This window comes from Garra rufa, chromosome 25 (genome assembly GCF_049309525.1).
Source record: "Garra rufa chromosome 25, GarRuf1.0, whole genome shotgun sequence".
NCBI classification, from domain to species: Eukaryota; Metazoa; Chordata; class Actinopteri; order Cypriniformes; family Cyprinidae; genus Garra; species Garra rufa.
The window spans coordinates 2,345,554-2,364,461 of NC_133385.1; the positions used below are offsets into that span (position 1 = coordinate 2,345,554).

Here is an 18,908-nt window from a genome sequence, read left to right on the forward strand (position 1 = left end):
CATTACCTGCAACAAAGACAAAACACACTTATCCAAAATATTGTATTGAGAATCTGCAAATAACTGCTCTAAATTAATTGAATAAAAGGTCAATCCATCTAATTTGGTCCAACAACCAATTTTGCGTCATGGCTTTTTTATGTCATGGCCCACAAAAAAAAAAAAGTTTATTAAAAAGTCTACACAGTAGTGAATGGATACATCAGTATGTCAGCTCAAGAAGGTTGTATCTCCTTGGATCAAAAACTGATCTGAATGTGATCTGAAGGTATGTCTGATGTCTGTTCGTACATAAACACCACTGACCTCCAAAACACACTTCTTCAGTGAGCATCAGTTACAAAACACTGACATGAGACCATATTGAAAACTGCTCGTGCAAAATACAATGTTTGTGGTCAGTGTGCAGAGAGGTCACTACACGGTTTGTTTTAAATTAATAATAATTTTTTCTTGTGTGTCTAATGTATGACTCCTATATGTCTTTGTAATTGTCTTTACCTTGGTTACAAACGTCTTCCATCAAACCTTCACTAGAGAAACACTGGTTTGCCTTTCTTAACCCCTATAGACTAGTCCTGACTGTAACAGTGGCTCATAAGGTGCCAATAAAATAATCTCCCTTTTAGGATTAGACTTGAGGAACACTGATTGGCCTTGACCTGACTATTAACCATAAGGGCTATAATGAGTGTTTCGTTCCAGTTTTGCTCCAACCTCGATAAAAACTCACTTAACTGTAGCTTTCTAGTAGCCCTTATATCTTGATTAGCTTGTTCAGGTTTAATTAGGGTTTGAGCTGAACTCTGTAGGACTGTGGCTCTCCAGGAACGACATTGGCCACCTCTGGGCTACAAAATAATCACCCTGTTCAGATTAGACTTGAGAAAACTGATTGGCTAAACCAAGGGCGTAGATTTGCTCTGAACATTGGTGGGGACGTATGACTCCATTAATTTGATACAACTATTATAGCTATACAATTAATATATATATATAAACAGTATATAATAATATTATTTTGTCATATTCATGATTCCTGAATTTATATATGACAATTTCGTTTTAAAGTGCATTTGTTATGTTTGTCTAAGAAAATTCGTTAATCCAGCCTATTAAGTTGATTTAATATTCTTAATAATTTTTAGAAGAAGTTAAAAGTTAAGAAGAAGGGAATTAGCTTGTAGTCTATATATATTTAGGGCTATAGGCTAATCTTTTCTTAACTTGTATTACACTGTAGATCGAAATAAAATAGTTCTTGATCGTATTTAAAATCGGAGAATAACTGACATAATTTTGAGTACTTTGAAAACGAAACTATTTAAATAAAGGAAAGACAAAATAAATCACAACAACAACAATCTGTATTTTTCTTGAAACCAACAACGTTTCTTTTGACAAAATTACCTGATTAATACCGAATGATGTTTGACTGAACGCATCTCCACCGCATAGCCGCATATAATCGCTGGTGTCACTCGCAGATATTAAACATGTGGGTCGGGTAAAATATTTTCTTTCTTTTTTTTGGTCCGAGTTGTGGGCGGGTTAGTTTAAAACGTCGGTCGGGTTCGGGTTGTTTAGACATTAACCCGCGCATCACTGATAGCCTGTCCTGCTATAATGAATGTGCGTCAAAGCGGTAAAAACAAAAAATAAAAAAAACACTAGCATTAACGTTAACTGTTGTCATTACTTTGATGGATTCACTCGCGAATTTGAAGTGACTTACACTTTCTTTGAAAAAAAAGTTCTTTATGTCTAGCTTTTCTAGCTCTTTTTTTCTGCTGCCGCCATCCTCACATGTATGTCACCCAACACACCTTCTTGAACGGGAAAAAAAAATCCACTGCATTTGGCGCTACTTGTATTTGAACGCAGCCATAGCCTCTCACGTGATAGCAGGGAAAGGCACAGCCAATCAAAATGTTTTGGGGGCGGGAGGACTCAAAAGGAGAGAACGTGATTTATCCCTTTCTGCGTGTCTAGGTTAATGTTGAAAGTGCAATTTTTTTTTTTTTGAAGTGGATTAAATTATTGGTGCGGACATTTCACTGGTCGGAGGATATTGGTGGGGACACATCCCCTCCGTCCACCCTAAATCTACGCCCCTGGGCTAAACTACTACATAGACCCGTCTGTGAGTGATTTCTCCATCACCCCAGAGCTGAAAAAGAGTCGTGCGGAAAAGCGACATAAAGGGAATTCCTACTTTGCTAAGATGACTTTCTATCATACCAATAGCGAAATTGTCAATCACACATTGGGGGGACAGCTGTGGTACTTTTTGTGTTGGCGCATGCACACATTTTTTTAATCAAAATAAAATAAAAGTCAGAGTCCAAATTTTTGTAATTGTATAACACAACAAGGAATTTTATTACATCTGATCGTCAAACCAACGTATACTCACGCTGTAATGATTACAGCATCAGCATACAGGCTATTAAGTCACAAAGCTGAATTTAAAGGGATAGTTCACCCAAAAATGAAAATTCTGTCATCATTTACTCACCCTCAAGTTGTTTAAAAAATTTCTTTCTTCTGCTGAACACAAAAGAAGATATTTTGAAAAATTTCTGTAACCACAGTTGATGGACCCCATTGACTTCCATAGTAGGTCAATGGGGTCCATCAACTGTTTGGTTACAGACATTTTTCAAAATATCTTCTTTTGTGTTCAGCAGAAGAAAGAAATTCTTACAGGTTTTAAACAACTTGATGGTGAGTAAATGATCACAGAATTTCGATTTTTGGGTGAACTATCCCTTTAAATATTCATATGAAATGAACCAGTGCATATTTTGTAACATGCCACCCTTAACACTTTTATTAAAATGATCCAAACACATTCTTGCGGATGTCACTCATAGCTATTAAGCTTTTGCAGACTTGTTTTCTATCAATTCTGTCCAACCTATCTCTGCTTTTTTGTTTCAGTAATTAAACATTGTTCTTAGGGGCGGCTTGTTACCACATCTTACCCTATAACGTTACATTCACTCACAATGAATGTCAGTTAACCCTTGTGTGGCGTTCATATTTTTGTTATTCAGCCAGTGTTCGTGGGTCTGGTGGACCCGCTGCATTTTGGGGTTTTTAATTCAACATAATCAAACAATTTATGTTAAAATACCCAACAGATATTTAGGCTACTTCATCCCAATTACAAGCAATATAAACAGCATTTATGGTTAATATTTCCTCTTTAGCTTTGTTAGATCACATTTAAGAATTGTAACCTCGTGCGGGAACGGCAGGGGTAGAAACAAAACTCACTTTTGCACTCACACTCTCTTACACTTACACACAATCTCTCTCTCACATGCATGCACACACACGCACGCGCACACTACACACACACACACACACACACACACACACACACAGATATGTGGTACATACAGGGACTCTCCATAGGCGTAATGGTTTTACAAATGTACAAACTGTATAATCTATCCCCCTACACTAACCCTACCCCTAAACCTACCAATCACAGAAAACTGTTGGCCTTTTATGAAGTTCAAAAAACACCATATAGTATGTTTTTTAAGCCATTTGGTTTATGAAGACACAGATGTCCTCATAAACCATGTTTACGTAATATCCAAGTCATTATACACATTTGTGTCCTCATAAACTATATACTATACAAGAACACAAACACGCACACACGCACACACGCACACACACACATAACAGCAAGGCCTGACAGGAGGAGCACAGAGTAAAGGTCTTACAGACCCGAACACCATACAAGGGTTAAGAGCTATTAATGTCATGCTGTCCGGTACCTTAGAACATTAAATTAATTACTTCTCACTTCTCTGTTAAAAATGCCTAAAATCTCTAGAAACTTACTTTCTTTTTCTTTCCAAAGAAATTACGGATGTCAGCTGCTGCAGTCTTTCTCTTGTTCATTTTTGGCCACTACTGTGAAATATAACAGCAACACAATTCCAAGGGATGAAAATGGTGAAGTAAGAAAGAACAAATGGCAGGACTCTAAAATAACTTGCTAGATAATAACCCAATTCGGAGAACAGGACCGTGGCTCAAAACGCTAACGTTAGCTGTAAAAAATGGGTTTGGTACAGTACATTTGACAAGCCTGTCACTGACCGCTATCCCAGTTTGCTTTAAAGCCAGGCTACATGCTAGCATGTATATAGTAACGTTAGATAGATTGTCAATAGCCCCATTCATACAAGCTGTATAATATTACAGTCGAAATTTACTAATTCTACAATTCGAAATTCTAGTGAAATTCACCTGGCCGTTATCTATGGGATTATGTCAGCCAAAAACAGGATATTTACCATTCATAGATATGTGCCAAATGTCTGTCAGATTTCACGCTCTTCTTCTGTTTGTTTTTCCCTAACTCACTGACGGTGCACGAGCTACAAAAGGTATAGGGGAAAACATGACATGGATTAGGTTTTGTTAATGTATAGTTTAAGGCCAGTCAAATGGATTTGGGAAATGGACCGGCCGGGATTTTATATTTTCGGAGCTGGAAAGAAAGACGTATTTGCAATCACATCGATATTGCCCGCATAATCATACAGTATGATCAAACATTGGGGGGGACAAATTGTCCTTCTTTGAATATTGGGGGGGACGTGTCCCTCTGTCCCCTCATAGAATTACGCCTATGTATCATACCATTTTAAATAATTATCAATTTACATAATTTAGAATAATAATTATCATTTTTATTTTGTGTGTGTGGTTCAGGCTGAGCGGCCGACAGAGGACAGGTGTCCGCTAGGAGCCTCTGTAAATGTCCAGAAGGGTTGGACCTATAAGCAAATAATCCAAAACATCTTGTGGGCCATGACTCAAAATCATCTGCCGTGGGAAACCAAAAAAAATAAATAGAAACCTATTACAAAGGTGTAAGGCGTAAAGTGTTCTTGATCCAAAAACATCAGTAGCAACATTTGCTGTTGGAATAATAATTTCAGGAAACATGACTGCCATTTTCACACTGATCCATTAAAACTCAACAATCACTGGAAAATGATGTGATATTTTTGTTTCCATTAAGTCTATCAATAATGTCCATATTCCACATGAAAACAGAGAAACACAGGGCAGAATAACAAAACACAGCTGTGGCTGCACTATGAAGTATGTTTACTCACTCATCTGTGATCTGATCTTGTCTCTCTGTTTTTTCATCCTCTTCATTCGTTCTTCTGCTCTCTCTTCCTCTGCTCTTCTTCTCTCTTTTATCTCCTGTAAAATCGTTCTGTCTATTTCAAAATGGCGGCCGTTGTTTTGTGCCACTGTCTCCTCAATCTTCTCCAGCAGCTCCTTGATCTGAGTGTGGTCTCTCCTGTTCTGATTGTTGAGAACATGATACCTGTTCCCACATTTGTCCAGCAGCCACTGGAGATCCTGTCCTTCTCTCTCAATGTGCTGCTCTATAGATGTGTCTAACAGATGGTCTCCACGAGTGAACAGCACTATAGTGTGACTCCAGACTCTCTCACCGAGAAGATCCAGATGACCCTGCAATGCTTTTCTCTCAGTCTCTTCAAATCTATTATCCACATTTATGATCAGTAGTACAGCGTGTGGTCCTGGAGGACACAGAGACACACTGAGCAGAATCTCCTGTTTCAGTAACTCAGAACTGAACTCAACAGTGTACATCCTCCACCATCCTGGAGCTTCAATGACAGTGATGTGTCTGTCTGCTACTTCTCCATGTCTCCTCACACACTGAACAGATGTCTTCAAGTCAAACTCCTCTCTGCCCAGGATAGTGTTTCCTGATGAACTCTTACCAGCAGCTCTATAACCCATCAACACAATCCTCAGCTCTGAGAGATGTTGGACTGCACCTGTAATAAAACGAGAACAAAACACACTTATCCAAGATTATATTATACTCAGTACATGTAAATGTCTGCTGAATATTTGTGAGCGCGTGCACAAAAACAGCCAGACATAAGAACAGTTTGTGAACACTATGTTTGTACTCTCTGCACTGGAAGTTCCTATTGCAAATTCCTTGTGTGTGTGAACACACTTGGCTCTTTCTGATTCTGGTTCTGAATGTTTATTTAACAAAATCTTAATGTAATAAAATAAATAAGACATACTGTACAGTCATTAATGCAAACAAAAGGTATTCATTGTTACAGGTCACTGATGTGATGCTGAGTTGGTTTGCTTTATAATCTATGTACATGAAATAAGCACAGTTTAATAAACTGTTAAAAACCAAGAGTGACTGCAGGGTTGTGTGAGACTTTAGTTGATGTGGGCTAGGCCAGCAGAGCATGGACAAAGCCATGTGCTCAAGCACAAGACAAACAAAGAAACATTAAACAAGGATAAAACAGACAAGACTGTCAGAGCAGGACCCTGACAATTTTACTTCAGTTAATCTTAAAAAAAAAAAAAAAAAATGCAGAAAACTAATTCATGCATCATTGCAGTCGTGGCAAATCACAAAGAATGCACGACTGTGTTCAGGAAATTAAAACAAGATTTAAAACCTTATAGACTAATATGAAAATGAAACTGTGAACTAAGTGTAAATACAAGTAATGATAACCCTTTACAATAAGGTTCAAATATGAAGGAAGGAATAATTGACGACGGTTCGTTGAATTCTTAGAAAATAATGCACACCCGAGGTGGTGATGCCAATTAGCTCTCTCAAGTCTGTGCGTCTCTCAAAGGAGACTGGCAGCATCGTCTGTACTTATAGTTAAACTTTAAGTTCATTTTCTTCAAGACCACGCTGTTGTTACCTCGCTTGTGGGATTTGTTGTGTAGTTTTCAAGTAGTTAATCATTAGAGCAGCGCTAACAACATTAGCGTGTATGCTAACATGTGTGCAAACCGTATGTATGTGCGTCTATAAGCGAGAGAGAGTGGGAGAAACAGATTATGTGCTTTCCTTACATAATAAAACTTAACATTGTGGCAAAAACTCATTACTCAGCTGTGTTGGGAAAGTGTATGAAGGAATCCTCAGAGATGCCATTCTGGAGGATATAGGATATAGAATCATCACAACACGGCTTCATGAACAACAGATCAACTGATACTGCCTTGATTCAAATTCTGCAGCACTGGCACGAAGCACTTAACAGCTCCCCCAAAATGGACATACATGCTGTTTTTGTTGACTTTACTCGAGCTTTTGACACAATTAAACATTGTCAACTGCTACTATCATTAGCTGATATGCATGTTACACGACCTCTTTGGCTCATTGTAAGGCGCTATCTGAGTAACCGAGAGCAGAGGGTGAAGTGGGGCTCCTGTGTGTCTAGCCCCTTTCCGGTTCCAGCTGGTGTTCCCCAAGGGGGACTTTTATCCCCTTTGCTATTTGTTGTATGCATAAACAGCCTGGATTTGTATTTGCCACCTTCGGTAATACCGGTGAAATACGCAGATGATCTAACAATCACAGAGCTCCTAATGGGATCTTTACCTGGACTCAGAAGGCTTTAGATTCTGTAGTGGAAGGAGAACAAGAATTTACATTAGCAGTGAATTGAGCTGTGGACTGTGGACATGGTAATTAGTGCCAGGAGAGAGGACAACATTTCATCCCCTGCCTCTCCTATTATCTCAGGACATGCAATTAGTAGAGTTTCCACCTTTAAATTTCTTGGAGTCCAAATATCCTCTGACTTGTCATGGGATGCCCACGTTAAGTACATGATTTCGAAGGTGCGTCCCAGAATATATTACCTTTGCGCTGCAAAAAGAGCGGGTCTCCCTTGTGGTGTCTTATTGCAAGTATATTTGACTTTTATACAGACAATTCTTGAGTATGCTAGCCCAGTATGGGGTGGTCTACCTAAAGGTCTCTCTGAGGAGTTAGAGAGGATCCAAAAGCTGTAGTGAACAACGGTCGAAATGGCATTCCAAGGATCAGTTTATGGCAGGCCCCCTTCCCTATCTGCCAGGGTGGAGGGAGATGTGCCACACTGTGATTGGATCTTGGTTGAGGAACATAAACAAATGTTCAGAAACATCAGATAAGATGCCAAGACAACTACCAGACACCTCTAACAGAACAGGAAGAGAGACCTTCTGCACCTACGACCACCTAAGAGAGGACTTCTCATTGGACTACGGATTGACCCTCTCCAATCCTAAGGTTTGGGAATGACTGCCATAAAAATTCCTTCAGAACTCTGGATGCAACAGCAGTGGCCGAAACAAAGAAGGCCACAAAGATCCATCCAAATCCATTCATACATATGTTTGGAGAACTTAAATTGATGTAAACTGCAACAGATTCACTTCACCCTTTGATAAAGTACAGTGTATGTTGATGGCCATTGACTGTTAACCTAACAGTTCACAGAAGCAGGCGTATTAACATATTGTGATATTAATAAGTGATTGTTTAACAGTTTTCTATCATGTTTGGACTCTTTTTGCTCCTCATAATGTGGGTAACAATTTGAAAGAGGTTTGGTAAAGAAATGTTGCATTGGGTAAATTGTAAAAGACACTGTCTAACTTTGTACTCTACTATATGCAAATGAGTTCCACACTAGGGCGGGTAACACCATGGCCACCTCAGACACAAGTGGCCAATCACATTCCTGGAATGGAGAGGCGCTAGATTCCAATCTCCTCCTCATCAAAAAGAGATAAAGGTAGCCTCCGAAAAGACACTCCTTGTACTGCGTCTAAGTCCCGTAAGGGAAGAGACATTAACAGCTACACCGTTCTGAGTCTGAACCCCGCAAGGTTAAGACATTAGCAGATACAAGGTCCTGAGTTTCTGGCCTGACGAGGAAAGAGACTTCAAGACAGCTAAGGATCCACTCAGCTCTTGAGTAAACCTTCTATACTGAATTCGGCTGCCCTTCAGTTGCAAAGGACCCAGCAGTGACGGACCCCGTCTGACTCCTGCCACTCCGAAAGCAGCGCAGCCCAGTCCGCAAAGGACCTCCACATTGGCAGACACTGCATTGAACACACGGATCCTCAACGACGCAGCCCTGCTGCAAAGGACCCTGTGAGAATCCATCTGACCCAGCTGCCCGGTCCACGCCCTAAGGACCCTCTTTGGCACAACAGAAGTCAAGCATCCTCCAGGTCAGCGCCTCGACGGCTACCGGAACGCAACTCTGTGCCCTCCCCACTATATGCAAACCGCATCACCAGTGGAAGACGTCTCTGCCGCCGGACTGATCACCCGACCAAGTGGAACGTAACTATAAACTTACCAAACCTCTTTCCTAAAGACCTTGGCTTAGTTTATACCTGCAGCCTATGTTTTCTAACCTGTTTAGATAACATTTACTTGTGGTCAGCATTACAAATGATAGCTATATTGTTTGTTCCAAGATAAATACGCAGTTATTTATCATTAAACCTACCAGAGCCATTAAGTGGGTTTCCCATAGACAACATTACCATAGAAATCTCTTTTATTGCTACTTTCAGCTCAACAGCATTGCATTCTGCCATTCTGCGTTCATTCCATTTTGTTAGTTTCTACACTTTATTTGGTATCTTCTTTCACATTTAGTTGCCTATTATCTATTAGCAGTGTGTATTCATTTATTGGTTTATCACTAGTGTTGTATTTACTCTTGCATATCTATTGTTAATAAATTTCATTAATTTTATTACAATTGTGTTTTCATTGTGTTGATGATTCAAGGCTCTACTAGCTAGCTAAACCACCAAACTTTCAGATAAATCAGTTGACCAACTCCCTCCAGGGTGCAAATCTCAATTTATTGACCTATTGCCAAATTAACAGTCTTTGACTGATACACTGAACCCAGCGAGGTGGGAATTGGTCATCTGATAGACTCACAAACGCACCTTGAGTGACGTGTGACCCAAAATCACAGCGTCATTGGTGACGTGAGCCCCGTTTACTACATAATTGGCGTCCCTGGGTGGGCCAGCTAAGATTGAAACGAGCCAGTTGATTTATCAACACAAAAGAATTGACTTAAAGATTTCAAGAGTAATTACTTTAACAGGAAACTAGGTTCCTCAGTTTGGTCAGTTACTATTTGTAAAAGCAGGTGGTTCCTCCCAAGCCTGATTCATAGTTTCCTTACTCAGCTTTGTGGTACTATTTGTGAATAGGATTTGTTGCAGTTGAATTGTTTGCAGTAATAAGAGTTGTGGTTAAGTTTGGACCATTTTACAGTGGCATAGATCTGGTAAAGGTTTCCTCACTCAGGAAACTCTACTGTTAGAAGAAGTTGTAATTTTAGATTATAGCTAATTGATTCTAAAGTATAGCCAAGGGTTGCTATACCTTGTAAGTCTATCAAGTGAGTCCTGGTGAAACTTAGATGAGTGTCAGATAAGGGTAATTACCTCTGACAACGCGTAGCCAAGTGCTAAAGCTTTATCACTAGTAAGTGTCACTTACATTGTCTCAGTGATTCCAACTAATAACACTTTTGTGGCAAGCGTTAGGACAGATTAGTCGCTAAGTGCAGTAGAATATCTGTTTTAAAATGGCTGAATTAACCCTGCCTGAAAAGCTGGTCGTAGACCTGACCAGTGCTGTGAATCCAGGGTACATAGAAACGCTTAAGGGCTTAACCTATGAAGAAATCAGTCTCAAGACAGCACAGCTAACAGCTGAAGCTGCGGGCCAGGCCTTAAAGGGCCCCACGCTAGCCAAACTCCTCTCAAGTCTAGCACTAAATTGGGCTGCTCAGTTAACCCAAGCTATAGACAGAGTATCCCTTGCCAACGAACAGGTAAGAGACAGGGATATGAGAATCCAGGAGCTAAAGAGTGAGCTGGCTGATCTGCGCCAGGCAAACGACCATTTGAAGGTCGAAACTGTTAGGCTATCTGCAGAGAAAGAAGACTTGCAGTGTATCACTGACAGCCAAGAAGCAGAAATTAAAAGGTTAAAAGATAAAAATCTAGACCTAGAAACTGAGTGTGAGCAACTCAAAATTGACAATTCAAGTCCAGGCACCATACCTGGTGGCCAGGATGTAGCCGCTCTGCGAACAGAACTGGCTCAGGCTCAGTATGATTTGTCAGCACAGGCAGACAAACTAAGGCTATTGAGTAGGAATGAAAAACAGGTTAAAGATGAATTAACGTCAGCCTTGTCTGAAATCTCTGGTCTGAAAGTGGACTTAGAAAAAGAGCACAAACTTTACATTGATGCTCGTAAACAGTCTGAGTTGTTTAAACAACATCTGTACCGTTCAGAACAGACCCAAGTCCAACTCAGGGAGGACTTAGATAGAGCAGATGATAAGTTGCTAGAAGTCCAACACAAGCACGATAGAATGGCTACCAGAGCCAGAGAGTGGGCAGATAAAGCTGTTGTTGCAGAGCAGAGGCTAGAGGAAATAGAGAAAAGGATGGAGCAGTTAGACATAAGTAGGGACACGCCCCTTGAACCTGAACCACCTAGTGTGCGCTTCAGCTCATTTGGCTCAGCAGTAAAAGACCCCCTACTGGGTAGCCCCTCACAGCAACAGCGTTATCAGTCCCATAGTGATGCTGCAGCACCGGGTGACCTAACCGTCTCCACTCCCAGCCATTCTCATGGAACAGACGCTGAGTCCCCAGCGTGGGGAAAGACTAGTCGCCCCATTCCTGATTTTCCCAGCCCAGCACTATCCAAGGATAGCCGACTGCGGCAGCTTAGGGAATTAGCACGTGACATTGAAGTGTTTAATCCTGATACTCCAGGAAGCAATATAGAGTTGTACCTTAAGGATGTGAGTTATGCATTGTCTTATATCCCTGAGGCCACTATGGCAGATAAACTCCTCCTTCTGAGGAAAACAACAGTGCGAACTGTCCACGGTTTCATGGAGAGACAAAGTCCGGCCATTGCTGGTAATTTCCATGAACTGTGTAGGGCCCTGAGAGCAGAATATACAATGTACCAGAACCCGTCTACTTCCAGACTCTCTGCCTTGCAGACTAAGCAAAGTCGCTATGAGTCACCCAGAGAGTATTATGAACGCTTACGCAGAGTGTATTTTGCTGGTGCAGATTCCCCTAGAGCCGAAGAAGATGTGATGTTTAAGAGCTTATTTGTGAGTAATTTGCATCCTACCATTAGGAAATCCCTCTCACTTCTGGTAGATGTTGATCGCATGACTGCAGCAGAGTTAAGACAGCTTGCCATGCGGGCCTGGGAGAATGAGAAGTTGCACTCAGACAAGAAAGACAGGGAGACAGGTGCCCATGTGTTTGAACTGCGAAATGACCGTGAGGCTCCTCTGGAGCTAGAAGGGTCAGAGCTTCCCCAAAGTGGAACTGCGCGGACCAACTGCTCCTCTCGGCCAAAATCTGGTGAGTCCACACAGGACACCCAGGGCCATAAATCCTCCGGTAATGGAGGATACAAGAGAGGCAGGCATGCACACAGAGAGGAAAGGCAGAGGAGACCCAGAGATAGATCAAAGGACAGTCACAATCAGGGCAGTCAGAAGAAAAGGGAGTCCAAAGGTACTGAAGAAAGGGACCAGGTAAATTTTAAGCAAATTCAGAAAATGATTGCTAAAGCCCTCCAAGACCTTAAGTCTGAGGAGAACACTTCCAAGAAGGAGAAAGACCCTCCTTTTAAGCAATGACTAGGCCAGGACCCCTCCCCTCCCCCACCTAAAGTGTACTTCATAGGGTGGGGGGAAGAGCCAGGGAAAGGGGAAAGTAGGGAACAGATTGTGAGGCCTAACCACTCACATGTCAGCAGACCCCACCCCAGTCTCTGTCAGTTTCTGGGTGACTTGACACAAAAGGGCAGGGCTGGAAGGATTTACATTTCTGTTTCCATTGAAAGTGCCTTAGTATGTGATGCGCTGCTAGACACTGGCTCAGAAATTTCTTTAGTGTCACCCGGACTGTTTAAAGAGCTTACCCAAGCAACTAACTCACTAGGCAAGTGGCTTAAGGTAGAGAGCTGTCAGATCAAGATAACCAGCTACACACAAGACCAGGCCCCTATCAGTCAGAGGGTTTGGGTGGAGTTAACTTTTGGTGAAATGAAAATAGTTCACCCTCTCTATGTTGTTGGTTTTAATACAGAACAGCTTCTTATCGGCCAGGATTTGTTAGATAGACTCGCACCTTTGATTGACTATCACAGCTGTCAACTATGGGCACAGGTCAGAATCCCACAGCCCATCAGAGAGACTAGCTCCAGTCAGAAGTCCTGCAAGGCTGTCGAGGTAGGAAAAACATCTCACGTTAGACAGCAGACAATGCAGGACTCCAGTTTCAATGGAGAAACACCTGATGCGAGGGACATGCAAATCTTAGCAGGCACAGCTCACGAGAACAGACTTCCCTTGCAGCTGTTAAAGAAGAAAGATGCATTTTTGTGCGCCCTGGAACCTCATAACACTGAGGTGTACAATCCCCATGTGGTAGGGGGCATACACATCAATGATGTACCCGTCAAAGATGCTGTGGTTACACTCTGGTTAGAGAAGTCAGCAATAAGTCAGGAACTTTATATGCAGCTACAGAAGAAATGTTGCATGACCCCCATGGTTGAAAAGAAACAGGAGCTGCGGCTTTCCAGTTGTCCCCTGACAACAGTTAAGAGTGTTGGAGTCTGCTCAGTCTCTCTTAAGTTTGGCCATAAACAGTTCAAGCACTACATGCTTGTGGTACCTGACCTGCCACACTCAGTATACATCGCTTCTGATGTGTTAGTGAGACTGGGAGTGCTGTTAGACACAGTCAACAATGTGTTGTGGTCCAGGGCAGATACTGGTCCTAACGTGCTATCCGGTGATTCTAACAACATGCGTTCTGGTCAGACAATCCCTCAAGCATGTCAGGTAATGAATGAGTTCGAATTGGTGGTTCCTGCCCAAACGGCAGAGGTCCCCGTCAGGCTTATCATTAAAAGGGGTCAAGAACTGAATCAGACGGTACTAGCCTATTTCCAGCCCTCTGCTCAATTTTGCAAATTGGGACTCACAATCTGTGGGAACCCACAGCTTGAACTGTACAACCGCTCAACTTACATGCTGGTACAAAACCTCACAAGAGGAAGTATCCACATTCCCCCACGCACCCCTCTAGGGTATATAATTGATAGCTCCTTTCATGATTTTGAATTAACTATTCCTGTCATAGGAGAGCTTCCTGATTTGCCGATAGAGAAAGACAGCTATGAGCAAGTGTATCTCACCTACCCTACAAAAATGATTTCCATCACACCCCATCCAGCTGTGATTGAGGGGACTATGTGCAGAGTACACTTTGATAGTGAAGGCGAGATAGTGGTACATACTGTGATTGCCCAGGAGCCATCTGTACCACTGAAGGATAAGCAAGATGCGGAACCTTGTACTGAACCATACCCTGGTTTTGAGGCAGAGGTGCAACAACAGTTAGCACAGGCAGATGCTCTGGACACAGAGGTCCAGCGTCAGGAATTACGGCAGGTGTTTTATGAACACCAGGAAATCTTTTCTAGGGATTCCTATGATTGCGGTGTCACAGATGTCCACACTGTCCGTATTCCCACAGATCCAAATGCCCCGCCTACCTTTGTGCGTCAGTACAGAATCCCACTTGCTGCTTTTGACTCTATTCAGGAAATTATCGATTCCCTGTTAGAGAAAAAGATCATTCGCGAATGCAACTCCACTTACAATTCTCCAATTTGGCCTGTCCTAAAGCCGAGTGGAAAGTGGCGTTTAACTGTAGATTACCGCCAGCTCAACAAACAGGTTCCCCTGTCACGTTGGCCCATGATATATCTTGACCAAGAGTTAGCCAAGGTGACAACAGCCAAATATTTCTCCACAGTGGACGTGGCAAATGGTTTTTGGACAATGAAGGTAGACCCTGCAGACCAGTACAAGCTAGCATTTTCCTTTGGAGGCAGACAATTCACTTGGAACAGGTGTCCATTTGGCTATTCAAACTCCCCCGCAGAGTTTAATATATTTCTACGCAAGGCAATGAGTGATGCAGCTACACGCAGCAATGTAATTTTTGTTGATGATATCCTCATGCGTAGTCAGACCTGGCCAGATCATGTAGCTGAGATAAGACATGTTCTCACCCAGCTCACTGAGGCAGGTGCTAAACTGTCATTAGCCAAAGGACAATGGTGCAGAACCAAGGTGGAGTATGTGGGACTGACTGTTGGTCCTGATGGTATCCAACCCCAGACTAGTAGAATTGAAGCAGTAAAGAATATCAAACCTCCCACAAACGTCTCTGAACTGCGTAGCTTCCTAGGAGTGTGCAATTACTCGCGTCAGTTCATAGAAGATTATGCAGACATAGCCAGACCATTGCATGAGCTACTTCAGAAAGACAGAGAATTTAGCTGGGGGGAAGGACAAGCTCAGTCCATGAAAGAGCTGAAAGAGAGATTGTGCACTGCTCCATGCCTAGCCTACCCTGACAAAGACAAGGAGTTTTTCCTTGAGGCTGGTTTCTCTGAACACTGCCTCAGTGCAGCACTCTCCCAAAAACATGACCAAGACAAGCGGGTTGTTGCCTATGCTAGCAGAGCACTCAGCAGTGTAGAAGCTAAATTCTCAGAATGTGAGAAAGCCCTGCTCACTACAGTATGGGCAATTGAACATTTCCGTAGCTACATTGGTGGCCAGAAAGTCATTGTTGAGACATGTCATCAGCCTGTCCAGTTCCTAAACAGCCAAAGGCTTAGGGAGGGGAGAGTCTCAAACAGCCGTATTGCTACATGGATGATGGCTTTACAAGGTTATGATGTAGAGGTAAGGTATGCCCAGAACAATAAGATGGCACTAGGCCAAGGATTAGCTGCATGCCAGCATTGCAGTGATGGAGAACACACTCCAGAAGCCAACATGGTAGGCACCACACCCTCGCTAATCTCAAGCCATCATTACTATGATGAAAATGTCTGCACAGGCCTTCCTAAGGCCTACATTGATGGATGCTCTTATCACCATGAACAACACATTCAGGCGGGGGTAGGGATAGTCTGGGAGAACGACACCCCCCGTGGTGCTCAGCAGCTCTCCTTAGGCTCTAAGTCTAGTCAGTACGCAGAGATCGCTGCTGCACTCATAACCTTACAACAAGCAGTGAAGTATGGGATCCGGGATTTAGTAATTTGTTCTGATTCGAACTATGCCAGGCACAGTTTTGTCTCTCACTTTCCTCACTGGAAACAGAATGGTATGAAAAATGCTAGAGGAAAGGAAGTTAAGCATAAGGAGTTGTTCCTTGCTTGTGATGTCCTTGTCAGTCAGGATGGCATGACTGTGTACTGGAAGAAAGTAAAAGGGCATTCACAAACTCCTGGCCCAGACAAAATAGGTAATGATGAAGCTGATAGACTAGCCAAAGCAGGTGCCATAGCAGGTACCCCCTGGCAGTTCCAGAATGAGTGGCTTCCAACAACAGAGCCTCCTCTTGTAAGTGTTAATGCTATCACACGCAGACAGGCCAAGAACACAGTGACAGCCCCTGCTGACACCCCTCAGGCTGTAGTGATATGCAGAGAGCTAGCAGATACCGACCTTATTGCTATGCAACAGCAAGACCCTGTGATCAGCACTGTTTACCTATTGATTTCTGACCCAGTAAAACATCCCATAACTGAACAAAAGTTGGAAGAATCAAGTGACCTGAAAACCCTGTACCTTATCAGACACCATCTGAGGTTAGAGAAGGGTTTGCTAGTATATGCTCCTGATGAGAACACACCGCCTCGATGGGTGGTCCCAACAGCCCACAGAGGGGTTATGCTCATGCATGCCCATGATGAACCCTGTGGAGGCCACCGGGGGGTGAAGGCGACACATGAGACCCTTTGTCAGGTAGCATACTGGCCACAGATGAAACAAGACATTGCAGCTTATATCCAAGGTTGCTTAGTTTGTTGTCCGTTTCAGCCATCAAACCCCCATCATAGAGCTCTCCTTCAGCGGGCAGGTATCACCTTTCCATGGTCTAACCTCCAGATGGATTGGATTGGCCCTGTAGTTAAGATCTCCAAAGGGAGAAGATCCCCTGAGTACAAGTGGGTCCACTTTAATCAGATTAAGTCTTATAAACCCCACATGGGAATACAAGGGGTAGCTACCACTCAGGAGTAACTCCTGCTGAAGCACATAGATCCAGGCAGTGTAGAGAAATCTATACTGTGTCAGGCACTGGAGCCAGCGCACCGGTGACTGGTTGTTGTACTTAAGCGTAGTGATATTTGGTAGTTGTACTCGAAAGTTGCGTTGAGAAGTAGTGAAGTGACACTACGTATATGTGTAATTTCAGAATGAACCTGCTCTGCATAACCACTCTGATCTGCGTACTCAATGCAGCCCAGCCCCTGGATATAGTACGATCAGGCCCTCCAACTGGCATTGTACTCCAGGATGCCCCTGGAATTTTAGTGACTGACTGCTATGTGCACACTCAGAGAGTATTTGTCCGTCTGGACCCTGCTGATGTGTATAAGAAACATGTCACCTCAGGGGGAATGGTACCCTGGCATGCAGCCCAATGGAGTAAGGATAACATAGGGCATGCACAGTTAGACACAATCCACATGCTTAAACAGCTACAGAAAGTTACCATAACACAGGAGGAATTAAAGGGTGTTAGACGCTCAAAGCGCTCCCTAGGTACAGTGCTGACAACGGCATCCGCCTTGGGCTCACTTCTCTCAGTTGGTACTTCTACAGTTAACAGCATTAGCATAACCACTTTAAGGAAGCATGTAGAAGGTTTAAAAGGAGAAATGCCTGAGATACAAGAGAAATTGTATGCTCAGCAAAAGCAGCTGCAGCAGATGGACAGGACATTAGAGGGTACGATCCTTGCCATAAATCAGCATACAACTCTGTTGAACTATACTATCCACAGTATAGGCAGGATAGTGGATGTCATACAATACGACTATGCCCATGTCCAAAGGGTCCAAATACTTATGCAAGACTTGCTAAGGGAAGTTAATTTTGCTATTGACAATTTAGCAGCAAACAGGATCCCTTCATACTTGGTGCCGGTTGAGCTAGTGACAAATATTCTGAATCTGGCCTTGCATGGAACCACGCAAACACTGCAGGTACATTTAGCTTACAGCCTGGGAAGTGCCATACCAATTCACGTTAACCCAGAAGCTAAGGAAATTGGTTTCCTGTTAAATCTCCCAATAATTGACACTAAGAACATATACAGGATAAAATCAGTGTTAAACTTAGGGTTCTGGTCTCAAGATGTACACATACAAATTGAGACACCCCCACTGATAGCTTACCAAGATGAAAATCCTGACATGTATCTGGTACCTAATCTACATCTATGCACAGTTATCAAAGACATTCACTGGCTGTGCCCCAGTAAACCTTTCGTGAGAGACCCTGTTGAAAGCCTATGTGGCATTAAAAGGTTAACTAAGGATGACGAATGCAAAGCTGTTGTGACACACAGGGAGGATGTAACTAACACGCAATTTGAGAGAGCAGGAAATAAATGGCTGGTTAACACCCCTGTGAGTGAAGCCATAGTGACACATGACCGTCATGATACCGCTACTACAATACACCTCCTTAATGAGACCATGCTAATTCAAATCCCAGTAGGAGCAATTCTCCACATTGAACATGTGGCTCTATACCATCTTGATACAGACATGCATGACATGGACTTTGAAATAGTTGATTCCTTTAAAGGACACACACTAGAAGTGGATGAGTCATTTAGGAAGCAAATCCTGTTTGAGGGACCTAAATTAGCAAAGATAAGCCTCCAGTTAGGTAGCCTACGAGCTACACCTGTAGAGTTAAAACATAAGAAGGTGCCATTCACTTGGGGATGGGATATCAGTGACAGCCTTTTGCTTATTCTAACACTATGTGGGTGGGTCACAGTGGGCCCCCTAGGGTGGATACTGTACCAGCGAATCCACAAATTGCAGGCTAATCTGGCAGGACAGAGAA

General features: G+C 42.7%; 1 protein-coding gene across 1 annotated transcript in view; it reads right to left on the reverse strand.

The window, feature by feature from the left end:
* Window positions 1-5,145: 5,145 nt before the first annotated feature.
* LOC141301012 (GTPase IMAP family member 8-like) overlaps window positions 5,146-18,908 on the reverse strand; it is a 26,354-nt gene continuing 12,591 nt past the window's right edge. The window contains exon 3 of the mRNA XM_073831269.1: window positions 5,146-5,858. Within this exon, the coding sequence (XP_073687370.1) occupies window positions 5,146-5,858 (713 nt within the window). The remainder of the gene's footprint in view (window positions 5,859-18,908) is intronic.